General features: G+C 43.9%; 1 protein-coding gene across 2 annotated transcripts; it reads left to right on the plus strand.

Moving 5' to 3' along the window:
• The first annotated feature begins 16,830 nt into the window (after positions 1-16,830).
• On the plus strand, positions 16,831-21,635 carry ZNF32 (zinc finger protein 32). 2 transcript variants are annotated; one of them, XM_064594974.1, is made up of 3 exons: positions 16,831-16,935; positions 19,302-19,441; positions 20,654-21,635. In XM_064594974.1, the coding sequence occupies exons 2-3, from the start codon at positions 19,372-19,374 to the stop codon at positions 21,445-21,447; spliced, it is 864 nt and encodes a 287-aa protein (XP_064451044.1). In that variant the 5' UTR covers positions 16,831-16,935; positions 19,302-19,371; the 3' UTR covers positions 21,448-21,635. The 2 variants fall into 2 exon arrangements, with proteins under 2 accessions (XP_064451044.1, XP_045734307.1); XM_045878351.3 differs by having other exon boundaries at positions 20,696-21,635.
• Positions 21,636-22,204: the final 569 nt, after the last annotated feature.

Below are 22,204 nucleotides of genomic sequence, written 5' to 3' on the forward strand. Positions count from 1 at the left end.
TAGCCTCTGCTCTCAGTGAGTTGAGAGGCACTGCAGGATTTTAAACAGAAGAGGACCGTGAGCTCTCTGATATTTTAAAGGATCATTCCAATGGTTCTGTTGACAGTAGACTATAACAGAGTAAGACTAAAGCAGCTTCTGTTAAGAAGCTCCCACGATAATCTTTAGTTACAAGCAGGATACCAGAGGAGAGGTAAGTAATTAGATTCTAGACATCTTTTTTTTTTTTCATTTTTCTCTTTTTTGTGTGGCAAAAATGGCGTAACATAAAATTTATCATCTTAACCATTTTTAAGTGTATGGTTCAATGGTATTAAATATATTCATATTGCTATATAGCCATCACCACCATCCATCCCATAACTCTTCATTTTGTAAAACGGAAACTTGAACATCCTTTGAAGGTAGAGACAGCCAGACTTCCTGACAGATGATGGATATTTGATCAGATATCATAAGCATAAGCTTTTTGAACAAAATATGGCCAGGAGTCAACCATTAGGTTGTAGACATTCCTCCTGTTGAACTGGTCTGTTGGAGAGAACCCAGGACTTCTGGATAAGGGGCTGCATATTCAGGTTTTCAAGTAGAGCAGCCTTTTGTCTAAGTACCTTATCCTATTATCCTAAAGCTCATAAAGGATTTCCCCTACACATTGTTGGAAATTGTTACCAAAGGAGTTTGAAAAGCTGGAAGCATTCTGTTGGGTCCAGGAGTCATAGTTGGTGCATGGACAGATAGGGGATACTAAAGCAAAAATACATCTTAGCAATTAGGATTGCAGTGGCTGAAGCCAGGCCTGGGGCTGAGGGGAGTTGGCTCTCCCCCAAGGCACTGCACCCTCTGGATATGACCTGGAAGAGGAGAGCCGCAACTACCATCTCCCAGGGTTCTCAAGGACCCATGGCTCATCAGCAGCCCCCTGGGCTACTCCATCTTGGCCCTAGCTCACCTTCTGCTTATGTATGCATACCCAAAAATACCATGATAGTCTGGAGCCAATGGAAGTCCCAAAGGACTAATCCAGGAGTTGACAACATTTTTTTGTAAAAGGTCAGATAGTAAATATTTTAAGCTTTGTAGCCACATGTCACATGTCACAAACTATTTTTTCTTTTAATTTTTTCCAACCATTTAAAAATGTAAAAACCATTCTTACCTCGCTGGCCAAACATAAACAGGCAGTGGCTGGATTTGGCCTGCCAGCCATAGTTTGAGGACCCCTGGGCCAAACCATGTGTCTTGGAAGGGCCCTCACGGGCCGCCATGGCAGAGTCAAGGTCAAGGTCTCACTGTGCAGCACGCCAACTGCCTGCATTGTCCCCTCGGCTGCAGCCAGGCTGGGTACAGAGCTTCGAGGTCACGCTCACTGTGGTCATCTTTCTGCTGTGGCCCCAGCTTAGTCATGACGGCTCTAACGGTCAGCTGTGCCAAGTGTGGGCCCACTGCTAACTCACAGAGATGCCACACAAATTAGAACAAGGCAGCCGCTCTTCACAATACTTTCCTGCCATCTACTGGAAAACTGTTACAATAATAAACAGATCCACACCCACTATGAATTTGAGTAGCACCTCCCTTGGAGTTTTCCAACAATCTTTTGCTCAATTTAAGCAGTGGCCCTGAGTTCAGGAAATACAGAAGGGGAAGCAACTAACTCACAGGAGTTCCAGAAGATATCATGGAAGTGACAAAAAGATCTCTCTTCCACAACTTTCTAGAACCTGTCAGAAGGGAGACAGAAGGGAGAAGGGAAGCAAGAGATCTCATTGCTGTTCTTATCCAATCTCTGCAGAATTAGACAGGAACTCTGCCCTACGCTGAAGGCATTCTGCAAGCAAAAAGCCTTTCTCAGGTAAATGGGAGTCCCACAAACTTGCCTCGGACTCTGGAGAGACTGAGAAGAGAACAGACCATCAGCATCTGGTGATTTGAGCACCTTTCTAAGGGGCAGCGGTGCACACAGCACTGAGGTTCTCTTAATTTTGAAAGGACTCTGAGCTGAGGGCCCGGAGAACCTGAGTAAGGCTGAGCTTTCCTACTGCCTCGGTGACCTTGAGTGAGCACCTGGCCTCCTCCTGCCTCGGTTTCTTGGTACTTTCAGTAAGAATAACACTACTAATGATGCTATCTCACAGAGGTCATGTGACAGTGGTATGACCACCCTTTACATGGCATTATAATTAGAATGTACAATCTTGTGACCAAAAGGCTGGAGTGAGAACAGGGAGTGAATGGAAAAGGTCTGGTTCTACTTACATCAAGTGTAATCGAAAAACCAGGAAACACTGCAAGATAGGAGATAACATGACTCCAGGCTTTCAGGACCTAGCAACAAATCCCCAGGTGTTCAAATGAAAAAGGAAAAGGGTCAGAGACTGAGACCAAGGCATATTTGCAAAGACTATAAGGTCCATCATCTCTAATTTAAAACCAAAACCTTTACTATTTACTCTAGGGGAGCAGGGAAGAAAGAAACAGGGGGTGATCTGTTTCACCCTGCCCCCGAGACTCCTGACATTTCCAGCACTCTCAGGCAAGGAGAGAAGCCAGGTCAAAAGTTCCCACAGCAAAACAGGTGTGGGCACAGCGAAGGCTCAGGAAACCCAAGGAGTACGTCAGATGGAACCTGAGGGGGCCTGGGATGCAGAGAGCCCATGTTAGGCCTGGGGTGGGGAGCGAGCATAAAGTGCAAACATCAGACCCAGATCTGGTAACAAAACTGTCCAAGGAGGAGCCAGGGGATCCCCGTGTTGTGACAGCTGCACGGAGGCAGCCCAGCACCGAGGATGCCTGTGTGGGGACAATGGGTCCTTTGTGGGTGCAAGGCAGGGGGGCAGGGCAAGGGGGCCAGGGAGCCCCTCCAGTACTCTCCAGGACCCCAGGAAGGGAATGCTGCATGGGAAGGGTTGAGTATTACAGTTTACCAAACCCCATGTCTACCATGAACTGACAAGGCCCTTGACCAGCTTTAAAACCAGTTACCATTTCCTCATCCACACACCATGACTAACCTTCCATGTTGAAGCTACTGTCTGGAAACACGGGGTTCCTCTGGGCCTGGCATGTTGTAGAGACTGCCTCCTTAAGGCCCAGAAGGGCACTCAGCATACACGCATGGCACACAGAACATAGACCACGTCCAATTGCACTCTGACCTGAATTAGGAAGGCAGGAGCCCCCGTGGGTTCACCAGCCAGTGCCTTCTACAATTACCTCAAGAGACTCAAGAGCCGGACCCAGCCTCTCCTCCTCCCTTCATCGCTCATTGCTCCCATCTCTCACCACCCTTCACCACCAGCAGCTACCATGAGTCGCGTCCACAGGGCACAGCTGCCCTTGGCCTCCATGACTCTGTCCACAGGGAGTGGGCACTGTGTCCTGTGCTGCTCACCACAGGCACAAAATCCTCCCCACTCCCAAGACCCCACCATAATCTGAGCCCAGCTTGTAAGTTTTGGGGAATTTGAAGAACTTGGAATAAGCCACGGGAAGTATAACAGAGAGTAACTTAGAAGTAATCCCATATCTGGCCCCTAACAGACACTGTCTACCTCACCCAAGACCCTCTGTATGGCCAGAGGTGACCATCCCCCAGAATAGTAAGGCCATGCTTTGACCTCCACTTGCCACTCTTCTGGGAAATTTCTCAATGTGTTCAAAATTCAGACACTGGGGATACCTGGATCTGCTCAGAGACCCCAAGTCCCATGTCCTGCCCTAGAAGCCACCACTTCCCAGGATGATTAACAATAAAGGCCCATTCTCTTTAAGAGAAACCCCCTCCACTCAAGGTTGAGCCTTGGGGCCTTGACCTGACAATCCCTCCTGAGGCACAGAGGATGGAGTGAAGGTACGGATGATGATAATGCTTGGACAGAAGTGCTCTTGTGGCCCAAGGACCTTTCCTTCCCCAGATAGATGGACACAGATTCACCCAATGCTTTGGGGAAAGAGAGTCACCTGTGGAATCAAAAAATAAAGATGATACAAACTTAGCTTCTTACTTTAAAGGTACCATCCAGGTATGAAACCAAAGATTTGAAAGGCAATGAAGCAGAAAGATACAGAGGTTTGTTCTCTCCCACCACAACCATCTTCATCTAAGTGCACCCATATATGTAACATGAGAAGCAAAGGACATATCTTCTTTAAATATAACCTACTGTCTGTGTGTCTGTGTGTGTCAGAGTTCTCAGTGTGTGTATGTGTGTGTGTCTGTATGTGTCTGTGTGTGTCTCTGTGTCTTTGTGTCTGTATCTCTGTGTGTGTGTGTGTGTGCACACGTGAATGTGTATGCACCCTCCAAGCTGGGTGGTGGAAGAAACTGATGGGAAAGGAAGCATGAGGCTCATGAGAAAGACACACTCTCTCCCCTTCCCTCCATGGGCTAACTACAGGGCAGGTGGGTGATAGACACACAGCAGACTGTACTTGAAGTCTGACAGTCTGATCAGAACTGAAACCTGAAATCAGGACAGCAGCAGCGATCCTCTTAGAGAGGCCTATGTCCTCCAGCCTCAGGGGAGTAGTGGGTCTGGGTACATCTAGGCATCAGAGGACCCAAAATAGCCCTACCTGACCCACCTGAAAGGCATGAGAGGCCACCCCTAAGTTCACAGGGGACCAAGTGGGACTTGGAAGTTAGATAACCCAGGTGGATCTACTCAAAGTCTTGAAACTGGAATGTGGGAAATTGCATCAAAGAACCACTTGGACAGCCTCCACTGAGGCCCAGGGGATATTCTGCTACTATCTCAGCCGACCTCTCTGTCCCAGGGAGCCAAGGGACCATAGACATCTTTCCCAGAGCCCTGCCTAGCCCATCTGTGGGTGGTCCAAGAGGACATAAAATATAAATTGGAAATAGGCAGGGATCAGCAGAAACGCCAGAGAGAAGAGGCCCAGGAGGCCCCAAGGCCTTAGAAGAGGCTGGCCACCCGTGGTACCAGGTGGGTGGTTGTGCCAAGCCATGTGCTCCCTAGGTATAAGCAGTCCAAGGATACAGTGAGTGGGAACCAGTGTGTTTTAAATCTAAAAATGGTTGAGCCATCACTAAGTCAGCGGAGTTAAGCAGGAAGCGGTTGATTCATCTGTATCAGGCATAAAAGAGAAAGAAACGAGGCTGGAATCAGAGGAAATAATGTCAGTGACATTTCTTTTATACCCGAGTCTGACTGAGAGCTTTGGGCCACAACAAAGGCATTTCCAGCCCTCTGCAAGTCGGCTTAACCCGCACCCTGAGTAAGTCCCCACTGAGAGGCTGCACCAGGCAGAATCCACCTCCCCTGCCCTCCCTGAAGGCTGTCCCCGCCGGTGGTGGGGTTGTCACACCAGCCTGACAGATGTCCAAAGCAAAGGAGAGAAAGCACGTTCCATCGAATCCACATGATTGTAATCTATGCTACTGCTTTTAAGGGATTCCTTCGGGCTGGAATGATTCGTGTGGAGGGAAAGTCCATAAACTTCAGACCATGAAACAGAGATCAAGCTGCTCCAAACTTTTCCACGATTTTGCAATGTGAAGTTCCGCGCAGTCGGAAAAGTTCCTAAGCGTGCCTGCACTGCCCCCTGCTGGAAACTTCCGGCACCAACGCGCCACGCCGAGGGCTGTCAGGGCGCCCCGTGAGCGCTCAGAGACGTCCAGGCATCTGCGCTTCCCCCCTAATTCGTCTATCTTCACAAAACACTTCCTAGGCGGCCTTCTAAGTAGCACCGTCCTGAATTCTTAGGTTTCACTGCATCCAGACTCTGACTTGAGTCCAGCGAACTGCCCTGGGATCCCCAGCCGGGCCTGCGGACTACAGAACCCAGACCAGCCCGCTGACTGTGGGTGCCAAGCCTGGGCCATGGGAAGGCTCACGGAGGTGACACGTGTCTCCATGCCAGGACATGCGGTTTGCTGCCATTGCAGTCCCCCGTTAGCTGTCCCCTCTGCCATCAGCTGGCACATCTGAAGAAGCGCCTTCCATGGCAGGGAAGGGGACCCCTACGTGAAAGGCTTCTGAGCCCAGGAAGTTACTGGGCCCAGCTTACAAAGAGGACCCAAAATCTCTAATTGGGCAGGAGTGCCTCCTGAGGCGGAGGGGCAGCAGTGAAGCCACACAGAGAGAGAGTAGTGTAAAAGTGTCATAATCAGAAAAAACAAACCTTCAGAAAGCTACCCAACATTAAATACCACATTCGAAACCTCCTAAATGTCCAACAATGTGGGAATGGTTATAATTAATAATAGCCATTTAACTGAGGGGACAATTTTTATCTACTAGTATGACCACATTGTGCCTTTAAAATGCATCCAAAAAAAAAAAACAGAAATATTCAAGGTGATTTTCTGTTTGATAGAATTAGTAACAAATTGCTCCTCTGTATTTTTCCACATTCTTCTATTACAGGTTGTATTGTTCTTATAATCCTAAAAACATCTTTACTTTTAAAAAGAATATTTGGAAATAAGAGAGGATACATGAAGGAATAAGTTCCCCAAGAAGACACGCAGGTTAGTGTCCTCGCCCTTGGGCAAAAAGAGCACTCCATCCGCTTCCAAGGTGGCGGCAGGTGGCCCACGTGATGCCCGCTCTGACAGCCACAGTACAGGAGGCTCCGGCCTGCCGGGTCTCACTTCCCCTGAAACAGAACAGGATGCTGTCTGCTGAGGAGAGGATTGCTGGCTGAGAAGAGGACAGCAGACCTGAAAGTGGAGCCTCAGGAGTGGCCGAGAGAGCTAAAAGGGGACAGAGAAGGGCAGGGAGTCTCATGGTCAGAGGTACGAACCTGGGGCTGGATGGCAGGGGCTGGCCGCCCCACCTCCCTGGCTTCAGGCCTATGGGCAAGCTCTTTAGCATGGCTCCCCTGACTGTTTAGGTCTGCCTTAATTTGTCTTAGCAATATTTTGTAACTTGTAGTATAGAGATTTTGTATGTGTTTTGTTAGATTTCTTCCTAGTATTTGATGTTTTGATGCTATTGTAAAAAACACTTTTAATTCATTTTCTAGTTATTTGTTGCCGTTATGTATGAATACAATTAACTGCTTATTGGCTTTGTGTCCTGTAACCTTACCAAATTCAAGTATTATTCTAGTAGCTTTATTTTTAGATTCCATAGGATTTTCTACATATACAACGATGTCAGTGACTAATGACAGTTTCAATACTTCTTTTCCAATCTGTATGCTTTGGCTACGCTGGGGGTTAGAATAAAGATGGGAAGCATCTTTGGGATTATTGAACAAATATTTATTCACTAACTAAATATTCACTGACTACAAACTACATGTATAACACAACTCAATAATGAAGGGGGTTCACAGACGCACTTGGTCAAGATCTTGTTCTCGTTCTAGGACCACTGGGTAACATGAAACCCTTAGGTTCACAAAGAGCTTTATGTTTTTCACAAAGTGAAACGCAACTACCAGAAGTAACCTTCACAGCTCCGTGACAGAGGCAAAGTTGTTGTCATTATTTGAGGTACTTAAAATGGTCTGCCCAAGGTTGCAGAATAACGGATCTATGCCGGGTGTGTGATTTTTATATTTGTACACTTCCCACCATTGGGCCAAAGATGGTCCTTGGAAGTTACTTAATGATAAAAACCCTGAAGCTGGAAAGGAACTTTGATGAACCTCTTTTCCAATTTAGCACTGCTACTCTAGAAGGATTGTTTGTCCTCTTGAGGCATAGACATGATCAGAGCCAGTTAATTATGCCCCTCTGGGTTTCTGAAGCCCTTTCAACACGCAGAAGAGAGGCGAAGTCCCACCTTCTCTGGCGCTCCTCAACTGGACTTTAACAACAGTCTGACCTAGCATCTATTTCCTGTTCAGCCATCTACTGCTTTTTCTCCTGGAAACTATACCAACTTACCAATTCATGCTATAAATTCCGTGTTTTTTACTTTCCCCACAGGACCCTAGGATTCTCATTTTGATGTTCCCTCCAATGGAGGGTGAGCAAACCAGAATCTTCTTGATCCCTTCCAAACACTAGCATTTAAGACTCAAGCAGTCTTGCTCCCTGGGATGTGTCAACAAAATAAACAGCCCAGAACTCTTCCAGGACTTCCCAGGAAAGAGAGGGAAAAAGAAATTAAAAACTACTCTGCCCTCTTGTGGTCATGAGAGAGATCAAAAACACCAAAATACCAAATTTCCCAAAAGTACTTAAGTTACAATTAATATTCGCTTATAATTTTATAAGATAAATTATACTTTTACCATAAATTATATATCTGTAAACTTTACAAAATAAATTATATCTTTTTAATAATTTAATAATGAATTGTATCTACTACTCTTCTTTTTTTTTTTTTTTTTTTTTTTTAAGTAGGCTCCAATGCAGGGCTCAAACTCACAACCCTGAGATCAGGACCTGAGCTGAGATCAAGAATCAGATGCTTAACTGACTGAGCCACCCAGGTGCGCCCCTATTCTTTCTAAATTATAGTTATTGTTTGTACATATTGATTGTTTTTCTTGATCAGATTTTTTAGTGAGCTGTCTTTTTAAGGTTCATAATTTTCAGTTTTTATTTTCTAATTTGTTTTATCCTTTTATTAATATTATTTCTGTCTTATACTTCTTTGAATCCCTTTCGAAGAAACGATATTGAATGCTTTCTTTTGCTTTTTTCTTTAGTGATGATAAAAATGCTGAATTTTCTCTTGAATATTGTTTTGATAAAAATTACACATTTTTATATGTAGTATTGTTATTTAAAAAACAGCATATCGCTATATTCTTTAATTTCCCACTGTAGCTGATTATTGTTTGAGAGAGAATTGAGCACATTTTAAATGGCACAATTTTGTAATTCCTATTGAAACATTTATTGTTACTAGTTTTGCTATATTTGGGGCAGTCTTTATAGCCTGTAAGATTTTTCTTAAATTTTGTAATGTATTAGATGTCTTTATGTTGAATGAATTATAACACTTTGTAAAAATTTCAGGCACTGGCAAGTTTCTAAGACTCAGATTCTATTGATTAATTCTCTTTTATTGTTTTGTAATATATACCTACATTGTGCCAGCTTGACTTAATATTAATTGATAATGGTAAAATCAAGTTTCTAAATAGCATATTTTGTCAAATACTCCTTAACTCTAAATGTTATATCTTTATGTCAAAAAGTAACAAAGTTCATAAACTTTTTAAAACATTGTCTTTAATATAATCAGAATTGTTGTTAAATGCTACATATATATAGCCAATTTCTGTTGACTAAACAATGCTTTTTTAATATTAATATTAATGTCAGTGCTGTGTTCATATCTGATTAAAGCCTTTCTGGGGTATTTTGTTTCAGGTGCCCTGACTGCTGTGCAGTGCACATCCTGTCAAGACAACCCAGTGAGTTGGAAGAAGCAAAGTGCTTGGAATAAGAACTGGGCAGAATCCCAAAGTGGCCACTTACTGGTTGTGAGACCCTGGATACGTAATGGACACCTCTCTAAGGTAGAGGGAATGCCACTGCCTGCTACATAGGATTGTTGTGAGGATCAAATTATATGTAACATACATAAATGTCTACTGAGACACATCTGTTTCTGAGAGCATCAGACTCAGGGCTGTTCCGAAGCCCATTCTTGATAGCCTTTGTGTAGTCACCATGGCTTAGGATTTATTGGGGACCTAACATTCACAATGAATTGTAATTTTTAGGCAAATCAACATTTAGGAATCTATCCTGGAAATCCAGGGGAAAAAAAATCCGGGTCACACATTGTGGAGTGGTGGAGAAGCAAGAGTGGAGGTGGCAGATCCAATAAATAGGAGTAAAACGGGGAGGACAGAGTTTGATGGAATGTGGGAGGTGAGGCGGGAGCCTCTTTGCCATCAGAGGCTGCGTACTGTGAACATTCCCAATCCAAGCCCAATTTTTTAGACTTGTCTATTTCTTGTCTTTAGATGAGTGAATGTATTCCCATTTGCTTCCATCCTTTACTAAGGTGAAGCAGGAAAACAGCCCAGTTTTGATCCCACGGTTGTTATCCTGTAACCAACAAACTGTATCGGCCTCATTTAAAATATCTTAAAATAGCAATAAACACACAAAACTCTATTTGCCGTTTAGGTAAGCAGAAGACTAACGATTTTTGGCTTCTCTCAATCCACTTTCTCATTCCTTCCTATTCTTTCATTATTTAGTCTGTGATCTTAAATGCTGGTTTAAAATAATACTATCTTGGAGGTGGGTCAGGAGGTGAGTGAAATAGGTGATGAGGATTAAGGAGTGCACTTGTCATGATGAGCTCCAGGCGTTGTATGGAAGTGTCAAATCACTATACTGTACACCTGAAACTAATATAACACTGTTGACTGGGGCATTTAAAATTTAAGTTTTTTTAATTGAAAATTTTTTAATGTTTTAAATTGAAATTTTTTTAATATTTTAAAATAAAATAAAATACTATCTTCTCTCCCAATATGTGTGTGTGTTGTTGTTGTTGTTGTTGTTGTTGCATCCATTTCTCTTGGTCCACCAGATTTGTTAATAATATACCCTTACCTGTTGGGGTTTGGTGACTTTCTTTAATCTCCAATTCCTCCAAGTAATTTTTTTATTTGTTTGGGTTTTGGTGGGGGTTTTTTGTTTGGTTTTGGTTTTGGTTTTTTAGAGAGAGAGAGAGAGCACACACGTTCAGGGGGTGGAGGCAGAGGGAGAGGGAGAGAGAGAATCTTAAGCAGACTTCAAGCCCAGCACAGCGCTGGACACGGGGTTTGATCTCACAACCCTGAGATCAAGACCTGAATCAAAATGAAGAGTCAGAGGCTTAACCGACTAAGCCCCCCAGGCACCCCAAACTTCAAGTAGTTTTGAGGCCCACCAAGAGCTTTTTACCTCCCAATAAGACTGATGGTTCTGTTGTGTTACTTAGTTCATATGGTGTCTCCCACAGAAAGTAGACCCAAGACAAAGACTTAAGGGCAAGTAATTTGAGAAACACAGTTAGGTAGTGGGAATATGAGCCAGGAAAGGAAGGAAAATCAATCAAGGGTGCATGAAAGAGTGGGGTATCACTGTGGGCAAATGGGGTACAAGCCTGCTGGGGCCCTCTGAGAAAATATAGAACATACTCAGAATTGCCCAACTGAGAAGGGAGCAAGCTGGGATATTTCTCCATGAACTCCTATTCCTCATTGGTTAAAGGTGATTCCTAAAAGCACTAAATCCCCATCACTTGAGGCCTACCATACTCAAAGAGCCAGGCAAATTCCTACGGCCAAAGACAGTCCTCAGGCAAAGAACTCAGATTCTTGAGGTAAGGAACCTTCCACATATGGGAACATTGTCCACTAAAACTTAAGAAGAACTCAAGATATAAGAGTGTTTATTTGGGGTCCGTCACATAGACATGATTAACTGCCCAGGTACCTGATCTCAATCTCCATGTGACCCAAAGCTCCCACCCTATGTCATACTATTACTACCTGGAGTGTCCAGGCTCTATCCTAAGACTATCTAGTGTGGCAGCCCACACTGTAAATCACATTTTTAGACTACCCAGTGTAATCTAAAGCCTCCATGCTGATGAAGACCCTCCTATCAAGCATGAAATTCTCTTTTCCTCTGACCCTCCCCCAACTTATACTATTAATTAATTAGTTAATTAATTAAAACCATCAGTTGCATTTTTTACTTATTTTAAAATAAATAAGTTACTTCAGTTAGCAAATAAAAATAAAGCTAATGTTTAAATTTTGCTTGGAAAGAAAAATGAGTAAGAAGGAAAAAAAGAAGAGAGGGAGGCAGATCATTTGTATGTCCTTACATTTATCTTGCATTTTAATAGTGGTAGTAGTGATGATGGTAGTCATCACTACCAACAGATTTTATTTTCTTCTTTAAAATGGGGAAGTGTCACAAATAGAAGGAAATTAATGAGACACAACTAAATGCAACATGGGACCCTGGACAGACCCAGGAACAGAAAATGAACACTAGGGGTAAAACTGGTGAAATTTCAGCAAGGTCAGTCATTTACTATTAAGTATTACCCTTGGGTATTGTACCAATGTTAATTTCCTGGTTTTCATTGTTGTTATAATTCTCTCAGTTGTTACTATTAGGGAAAGCTGGGTGAAAGATGAATGTGAAAACCCCTGTACTGTTCTTGCAACTTTTCTGTTAGTCTAAAATTATTTCAAATTAGAAGTTCAGGGTGCCTGGGTGGCTCAGTCAGTTAAGTCCGACACTTGATCTCAGCTCAGGTCTTGATCTCAGGGTCATGAGTTCAGGCCTGGCATTGGGCTCCATACTGGGTGTGTAGCCTACTTAAAAAAGAAAAAGTTAAAAGAAAAAAGTTTAAAATGATCTCTCTCTGTTTACTCAAGGATTCTCTAAAATAATCATTTTAATCTTTTTGGAGTTCAACCAACTCTTTGATGAAAAGTAAGTCCTATCTGTTCCAAAAGTTCACTTATGCCATTTTGCAAGTTCAGAGACCCATGTGGTGCATATCCATGGGCCCCCAGTGAAGAACCCTGGCTCCCAGGGCTGTAGCTGGGACTTGGGTATAGCAGGAAGTGACATGCAACAGATAAGCTGAGCAGGAACAACTTCTAGCTCTCACCTGCAGCCCCGTTCATGCCTTCATCATCTGGCTGCCCAGGAGGCCTTCCTACAAAATGGGCTGACATCATGCTCCCCCTTAACATCTTCTCAGAAGGGTCATTATGACAGGACTACACTCACCCACACAACAAAGGGCACCTCCTCTTTCTGAGCCAAGCAGCACCATAAATATATCCTAAAGGGATCCCGAAAGGCAGCCCCCCTAAGTGCACCAAACAGAATAATCAGCTCTGGGCATTAGAGCCTCAGCAGGAAAGGAAGTCCTGGCCCCTAGCGCTGGAAATAGATGCAAATATATACTAAGTGTGGGGCATGAATCCCCACTCCAAACTTCCCCTCCCATCTTCTGCTTTGTAAGCAACTCCACCAAAAAACTGAATGAAGAAAGGTGTAACCAGTTACATGGTAGAAATAAATGGCAAGAATAAAAATCTGTCTGAACCCTGCACAGTTTCCACAGAGATGAATGATTTAGATTTGAATAGCTGCAAGAGTTAAAAAGTTACAAAAGCTAAGATGCACACACTAGACATTATTAATGCCAAATTATTAGTATCAGGTAAGAATAATGAGATCAAACACAAGACATATTTGCTCAAAGGGACAGAGCAGCTGCAGAGAACAGGAATGGCTTGTACAAGGAGAGGCCAGGATGACTTGCAGCCCTGAGAATTAGCTAGCAAGTCAAGAGACACTTGGATGGCTCTAGCTGAGAATTCAACCTTTCCAAAGAATTGCACTAACACGCAGATCCCTTTCTTTCTGGTAGATTCAGCTCCTCAAGTCTGGCCACTGGGCAAAAAGGCCTGAGAGACAGCCAGCTTTCTGCCAAGCACTGGCCTCCATGATGGACATAGTGGGATGGTTTTAGAGGGATGGGAAGGCTGGGTAGTTCAGTGAATGTACAGAATAGTGGTATGGAAGACATAAATGTTGAAAATGACTAAATGGGCTTGCATTTCTGACAGGGACTAAAATAAATAGACTTGAAACATAATGAAAATTGTTCTGATAAACTCTTCCAGGAGGGCAGATTCTACCACTCAAGACTCAAAGACTGTCCAGAACTATGGCAGCAAGTGAAGGACTAGAGCTTTCCTTGAGCATCATGCCATCTCATGGAAACTTCTGGGGCAGCAACTCCCTTCAAAGAAACCAGAAGTCCTTACCAAGTCAATAATTCACTTTACAAACTTAGATGCTGCGGCTTTCATTCCACATTTAGGATACAGTTATTTGATTTTTTTTTTTCCTGGAGAAAATATTCTAGATGTAAAATGCACATTTTTAGGACTTTTTGATACACATTACCAAAAGTTTAATCAGAATGACTGTCTCAATTTACACATGGATGAAAATGTCCATTACCCTAGTCCCTTCCACAATTTTTGCCGTTCAGTAGTTAGGGAAAAAAATTTCCTGTTTCTCCTGGCATTTTAAAAAGATTAATAGCAAATCTGAGTATTTTCTTTAATTCTATTTTTTTCTTTTGTGAGTTGCTGTCCTTTGCCAAATTTCTATTGAAATGTTTTTGTATGTTATCTTTAAATATGACAGTTATAATATTTTCCCAGCTTGTCATATGTTAACTTCATAAATGGTGTTGACACACAGAAGTGTTGGATTTTAATGCAGTCAAATCCAGCAATCTTATTCTTTATTGTTTCTACCTTTGTTATCATGGTTAGGAAAGCCATTCCTATGCCAAGATTATAAAAGTATTAAGCCATACATTCTTCTGGGCCTTTTGTGGATCTGGGTTTTACATTTTACATTTAATCTATCTAGAGGCTATCTTGGCTACAGTAAGGTAAACATTTAAATTTATTTCTTTCCCAAATGGTTAGCCTTTTGTCATAACACCATTTATTGAATTATCTGTCCTTGCCTAATGTTTTGAAATACATGCAAAGTGGAGGAATAGTGCTTTGGCAATTTTTCAAATCTACACTACTGACACCATCGCCCTGCCCCCCCCCCCACCTCCTGTTGAGTGTGGGCCTTAAATTGCTGGTGGTGGTTGAAGACTGGGCCCCATTTAGGATCTGGGTGAAGGCTGCTCAATGTCTGTCTAGGGAGCATTAGGTCTCATCAACTGCTGTCCTGCTTTCTCCCCATGTCGATTCAATATGCCCACTTTCCTGAGACCCCTTAAGAGAATTTATGCATATTTGTGTGAGAAAAGTAACTACAAGTCCCCTTTTACAGCCACTTTTCCCACCAAAGCTTTGTCATCTACTTGTCCTAATGTCCACAGCTGTTCCAGACCTCAACAGAACCAATATGCCCGGAATGACTTCTAGGCACCTTGTGCTGTTTATCAGCAGGAGAAATGACTCCTGGGGTTTGGGAGGTGACACACACAGCCCTACTGACACAGCCTTGGGAGAGAAGAGAGCAGAGACACTCATACAGCACTCACGAGGATTGGCCTTTGCTGTGTGCTTCCTGGGCTTTGAGAAAGTAAAAGTATCTGGCTGTTCAGCAAGGAGAGAGAGAATAGTGATTGTGCCCCGTCCCCCTGGTGTCCTACCCCTTTCTCTCCCTGACTCTGGAATGAATGACAGAAGGAGGCACCACAGGGAGCTCCGCAGTGGTGCTGAGGGGGCTTTGGGGGGAGAGGGGGGCATCAGATCAGTTTCCACTGCACACTCATGGACCTCTCTGTGAGGCAGCTGCCAGCCCAGGTTTTAAGAAAGGTGGTGTGTTTGTTTCCCAGCTAGACTCTCAGCTCCCTTCCTAGGAGAAGGGAGTGTGTCTTGTTCACATTTATGTCCCCAAACCCAGCACAGTACCTGACACTTAAAACGGGCTCAGCACATACAGATTCAATTGAACTTAAGTAATGATGTGTTATTAGTAATAGTAATGACTAACATTTAAGAACCAACTTATTACTTACACTTCGTATACTCTGTGAAATTAATTTTTTTTGTTCTGTTTTGCTTAACAAGTGGCTGTCGGGTAGAGGACAAGGACAGAGCACGAGGAAGTTTGCTTTATGAAGCCCTCTGTTCAAGAGGCCAAACCAATCTCCAAGTGAGAGCTCTGGAGCAGGGAGCCTGAAGAGAAGTACAGTGAGCAAAAGAGCCCCAGGAAAAAGGACAGCAATGGTGATTCTAAGGAGGAAGGAGCCCCAGGCAACAGCAGCCTCAGTCATCAGGAACTTTAAAGCCATTCTTCCCTGTCCAAATTCCCTCTCAGGGAGAGGCCAGCATCCTATAAAAATGCCTTTGAAGGAGGCTGAGGGCATTTTTAAAGAATCTTTATCTTACAGATGCTCAAAAGCAACCTTACCCCCTCGCAATATCGCACAACGGGACTAAGGCCTTGACCACCTGTGTTTGAGTGGCTCCTCAGTGATGCCCCATAAAAAAAGAGCTCTTGCCCCATGTGCTGAGTGATTTTCAGGGCTTACAATTTCTCCATGTTTCAATCACATCTCCAGTTAAGAAGAAAAATTTAATTTGTTACCCTAGAAAATACTGTTTTCTCTCCATAATTCATAGGGTACATGAAGAACGACTTTTTCTGGGTTCACTCACATATCTGCCTTTACTCTGAAGGAATAGAATGGGGGTCGCCTGGCCAGAACCCTGGCTCTCCCAAGAAACTCACCTGTCCTGTCACCTGACCATACCCTGGGCTCACCACCAGGGTAAGAAGCCTAACCAGAGCCCCGCAACTAGCCAGCTAGTCAGAGGTGGAGCCGACGTGCAAATTCAAAACGAGTATCTTAGTAAAGAGATCTGAAAGGAATAGCTCTACACCTGACAAAAGTATCCTCCTCCCAGCCCCTCGAAATTCTCTGGTTGTGTCAAATTCTTCCCCACAGTCTCTGCTTGAAAGATTTGCTCCTAGCTTCAGAGCCTTAACTACAGAACACTAAGTCTTTGCTCAAGCAGCGGCTCAACACATAACCCCTAAGCACCCAAGGCTTTTCTCCCCCAAGACTTTGTTTCCTTCCACGAAACCCTCAAGAACCCTGGATTCCCGATTTCCTGGCCCAGCGGATTGCTTTACCAGGCTGCTGCTATTCCAGACCTAGCTAATCTGAGCCGCAGCGTGGCTCCCTCACTCCCCGGACTACGTCGGCGGGCAAGGGCGCCTCCGCCTAGAAGCCGAAGGGGATTCGACAGAGGGCCCCGCCCGGTCGGGACCCTCAGAGCCCGAGCAGCAGCGCGCGCCGCGGAACTACGTTTCCCACAGTGCTCCGAGAAGCCCGGACGGCCAAGGCCCGGGACCCGGCGGGCGGGCTCGCGCGCAGCCTCTTGGGAGTTGTAGTTCGATCCGCTCGCGCCGGCGCTGCTGTGGGCTCGGCGCCGGCCTTTGTCTGTCTGCGGGCGCGCGCCGCTGCGGTGAGTGAGGCCGCCGGCCGGGTCAGTGAGCCCGGCTAGGCGGGGCCGCGTGAGCGGGCCGCCGCCCCCGGGCGCTCCGTGGCCCCCGCGGCCCTGAGCAGGCCTGGCTGGCCTGAGCCCCGAGGGAGGCCACCCGCGAGGGGAGAGGCGAGCGGCCCGCAGAGAAGGGTCCAGCTGGACCGGAGAGCGGGGTGCTGAGGTCCAGCACGCAGGGCGGGCCCGGGGGAGCCTGAGGCGGGAGGGTAGAGTGTGCCCGGGGGAGCAGGGGCCCCTCCGACCGCCGCTCCGCAGGACAGAGCATGGGGGAAGGCCCCGCACCCTGGAGACGCGGGAGGGGGAGGCCACAGGCAGGTGTGCCCAGGGGCCTGCAGTGAGGATTTCACCACACGGTCGGGGGTGAAAATGCGATCTCTCTAGGGAGGGGGAATGGGAGAAAGGACAGACTTGGCAGGGTGGAGAATGGAAGAAAGGACAAAATGGATTCAGATATGTGGAGAAAATAATCACCCCTACCCTCATCTCCTAAACCTGAGACTGTCGCCCAAGGGGTTCCAGAGACAGCAAAGTTTACCCCCTCTGCTAGGGCTCTCCTGAGGACTCTCAACTTTAAGGCCTTCAGTCTCTAGGTCGTATCAGAGATTCTTCACATTTGGTTCTTTTATTCTCCCAAGAGCTGCCTGAAACGACAGTGTTGTTAACCTATTTAGTTAGTAGGGAAATAGAGCCAGGGCTGTTGGTTAGTTGTCCAAGGTTGTATGGGGGTAGGGGAGATTCAAGGCAAGAATCCAAGTCTCTCCAGACCTAATTCTGAGTTTTTCCAAAGGATAAATAGCCTCTCTGATAGGAAAAGCAATTTTCTATTACTAAAGCCACTTCAAAATCTTCAGGAAATTATTTCCTCAGATTTATGACCTAGGGAGAAAAATAAAACAATCTCCCTTTATTAACCAAGGCAGTTCCTGAGACACAGCTGAGTTGTTACTTGTTGGAAGATCTCATAGCATGTGGAGAGGCAGAGCTATAAATTCTGCCCACTTGTTCTGACCAAACTATTTGCTGGATTCCCCAGGGACCGAGTCCAAACTTGGCAGCAGGTTTCATGCACTTTCAGGGACTCTTGATGGATGTGCAGTTGTGGAGGAGTAACACCTTGAACTAACAAATTACCTGTAGCATCCTGGCAGTCTCATAGAAGATTCCTTTGTAGCTTCTACTCCAAATTGGAGGTGACACCTCCAGATACAAGTTTAAAATGCCTCTTCAGTCAAAACAAATGTGGCAGAAGGTACAATTGTCAAGACCAAGTGCTTACGTTAACAAAACAATTGTAGCATCACCCTGCTATTTCATTAAATCAGGAGGCCAGCATTTTGATGAGACATATTTGAGGGAAATAAAGATTATGCACTGAACCACTGCATAAAGTGTACGAATTTTAATAATTAGGGACCTAAAGTAAGAAGAAAATACTCAAAAAAATGTGGAAAAATAATATGGAGCAAGAGGATTCCTAGGATCTTGAAGAGTAGTAAAGTCTGGTCAAGCACTGTTACATTCTGTCCCATTTTATAAAAATTCTCACCAGCTCTTTAGTGAAAAGAAATTAGAGAATTGTCTAGTTTAAGGGCATAGACTCTGGATCTCAAAAGTCTTGAATTTGATTCTTTGCCCACCCTGGACTCCTTATTGGCTCTGAGAATTTGGGCAGGTTACTTATCCTAGTTGGAGTGCCTTGGGCTTGGTTTCTGAAGAAGGTCTTCGTTTTCCAAGAATTGACAAGTATTTACACTTAGAATTGCTATTCTCATATCTTGAAGAATAGGAGAGGGGTGGGTCTGAATCTGGAGTCTCCTAAATATTGTTCAAAGGTAAACATATGAGAACTCTTGTCCTTATACCTACGGAGAGCTGGAGGGGGAGAGCTGAAGCCATTTTCATCATAGAACAAATCATGAAGGCTGAAATGTTGGGTTTTTAAATTCTGAATTCCTTTGGAGGTTTGAAGGATAAAAGAGCAAGTGGTTAGGTGGGGGAAGGAAGTGGGAGATCCCAATCACATGCCAAGGCTAAGGTATAAACAGGAGTGACCATTATCTTGGGATTGGCAGGAAGAGATATATGTGTTCTCTGCTTTCCCACCTCATGTTTCCACCTTGACTCACTTATGTGTGGTCATGGTACCATCACTAAAACTTTGCAGTTACATAATAGGTGACTAAGATATACATCACACAATCCAGATTTCTTCCATTTACTCATACCCCAAATTGGAGCTTCTGTTGAGTTTATCCTTCTCACTTATCAATTCTCCTGCCTTTTCCTGTTTGTTTTTGTTGTTCTGTTTTTTGTTGTTTTTTCCTCCTCAGGTGTTCAAGAATAGCCCATGGAAGAATCATATGAAGAAGTGGTGATTAAGGTCATACAGCAGGCGTGGACATGTTTGGATTTCCAACAGCTACCCTGCTGGACTGTCATGGAAGATATGCGCAGAATGTAGCATTTTTCAGTGAGTGAGTTGGTTGATCACTGAGATGCCCTAGTGTCCCTGTACTCAAGCACTGGTCAGCAGGCTGAGGAAGCAGAGGAGACATTCCTTTGGAGGAGTTCACCATTCCTGGGGGTTACAGGGGAAGCCTGCAAGCTAGAATTAGAAATAGCAGTAGAAACAGAGCAAGAGAATGATCTTGATATGGAGATAGTTTTGAGGTAGTCTCTGAGAAAATGAATGAGCAGCTTTACATCTCGGCACAATCACTGAATAAGGGTAAGGCAAGAGAAAAATCTTCCTAGGATGACTCCAAGAAAACTGTTAATAGTGATGAATGGACCCATAATTAAAGTGCAGTAGGATGCAGGGCAATATGGATGCAGGTCAATATGGAAAACACTGTCAGCATCTGCACAGAAAGTGTTTGAGAGTAACTTCCAAACCAAAATTGATTTCAGTTTCACCATAGCTTAGTAGACTGAAGTAGCATGGATATTAAAGGGGAAATTTCCTTGGATCAGATTCTATAATTATCCTAGCTTGATCTGTGGTATCAGACAAATTATTTAACTTCCTTGAGCTCCACGCTCTTCATCTGTAAAATGGAACAATAAACTCTACCTTGCAGGGTTACTGGAACTAGAGATAATAGATGTAATGTACCAAAGATTCTGATGTATATTTTCTGATGTCATGGAGCTTACTCTACTATCAGGAAAACAGATTGGTGCAGAGATGGATTTCTCATGTATTGGTCTCTTCAGGGCCCTGTACCTACTTTTATACTTTTTCTTAATGGAGTGCCTCCAAAATTTTAAAGTTTTAGGCCCTACACAACCTGGATCCATACCTGTTTTAGAGTCAGATAAAACTTGGGTATGGGGCTCTATTTGATCCTATATATAGTTTTCTTCATTTTTTGAGCCTGTTTTCTTATCTATAAAATGGAGATAATCATGTCTACCTTACCAGATTCTTTGGGAGGCTAAACTAAACTAAATTTAGAGGCAGTATAATACTGTGGAGCATGCCTGCATTTGCATCCCAACTCTGCACTTAGCTAACTACAAGATCTGTGACAACCTCCCTATGCTCTCACTTCCTTATTTGTAGCAATCTCATAGGATTGTTTTCAGGATTAAATTACCTATGCAAATTTCATAGTATAATGTCTGGCACATAATAAGCATTCAAAGCGTTGTTTCTTTTTTCCCTATTCTTCTCACTCAGCATATTGGTGCATCTTACATGACTTCCCTCTCATTTTACCAGATGTGATGACAGAAGCCCACCACAAATATGATCACTCTGAGGCCACAGGATCCTCAAGCTGGGATTTCCAGAATTCTTTCAGAAGAGAGAAGCTGGAACAAAAATCCCCAGATTCTAAGACACTACAGGAAGATTCACCTGGAGTGAGACAGAGGGTCTATGAGTGTCAGGAATGTGGAAAATCCTTCAGGCAAAAGGGTAGTCTAACCTTGCATGAGAGAATCCACACTGGTCAAAAGCCCTTTGAGTGTACCCATTGTGGAAAAAGCTTCAGGGCCAAAGGCAATCTTGTTACACATCAGCGAATACACACAGGAGAGAAGCCCTATCAGTGCAAGGAGTGTGGGAAAAGCTTTAGTCAACGAGGTAGTCTGGCTGTTCATGAAAGACTCCATACTGGACAGAAACCCTATGAGTGTGCTATTTGTCAGAGAAGCTTCAGGAATCAAAGTAACCTTGCTGTTCATAGAAGAGTTCACAGTGGTGAAAAGCCCTATAGATGTGATCAGTGTGGAAAAGCCTTCAGTCAGAAAGGAAGCTTAATTGTTCACATCAGAGTCCACACAGGCCTGAAACCCTATGCCTGCACACAGTGCAGGAAGAGTTTCCACACCAGGGGCAATTGTATCCTGCATGGCAAAATCCACACAGGAGAGACACCCTATCTGTGTGGCCAGTGTGGGAAAAGCTTCACTCAGAGAGGGAGTCTGGCTGTGCACCAGCGAAGCTGCTCACAAAGACTCACCCTTTGACCACCCTCTTCAAAGGAAGTTCTCTTTATGAATTAAAAGTAAAAAAACCCTCAGATCAAGCAACCTATCCAATTCTATGGAATGAATGGAGACTTTCAGAAAGACCATCATTGGGTAGGGAAAACTGACTTTTCTCCTTTCCCCCAAATGAGTATGAAAAATAAATGTCTTGTTTATTATCATTATCACATATGTTTCATAATTTGTCAATTTATTTTGACCTAAGTTCCCAAAGTATCTCCATTAATCTAGTGCATACTTGGGAGATTGTTCTATGTATAACAGATACAGATTTTAAATCTGTAGCTGACATCGTTAGTTTTTGTTTTTTAAATCAACCCTTCATGAATCCCAAGGTCTTTTCTTTACATATTCAAATCAATCTTGTATTGGATTCAAGAAGGGAAGAATTCATCCCAAAGAGCTTGGTAGCAAATCTCTATCATCTAGAGGTAAATTACATCAAAGGTCTTAGGGTACAGAAATGCTTTAGAAATACTATGAGTTTGAATAGTGATATAATATTGCTCCCAAAGATACCCTGATACCATATGAGGATATATACAAGAATGTTGATATCATCCCGATTCAAAATAGTCATAAATTGGACAAAACCCAAAATATCCAACAATAGGTAAGGTAATATATGGTGGTATGTTCATATGACTCAGCAATAAAAAATAACATACAACTGATACATGCAATAATATGAAGAATCTCAGAACTTTACGTTGAGTGAAAGAACACACGCACACCA

Source organism: Mirounga angustirostris, unplaced genomic scaffold, assembly GCF_029215605.1.
Source record: "Mirounga angustirostris isolate CCGP_5_RB_7025 unplaced genomic scaffold, mMirAng1.0.hap1 SCAF_6, whole genome shotgun sequence".
Taxonomy (NCBI): Eukaryota; Metazoa; Chordata; class Mammalia; order Carnivora; family Phocidae; genus Mirounga; species Mirounga angustirostris.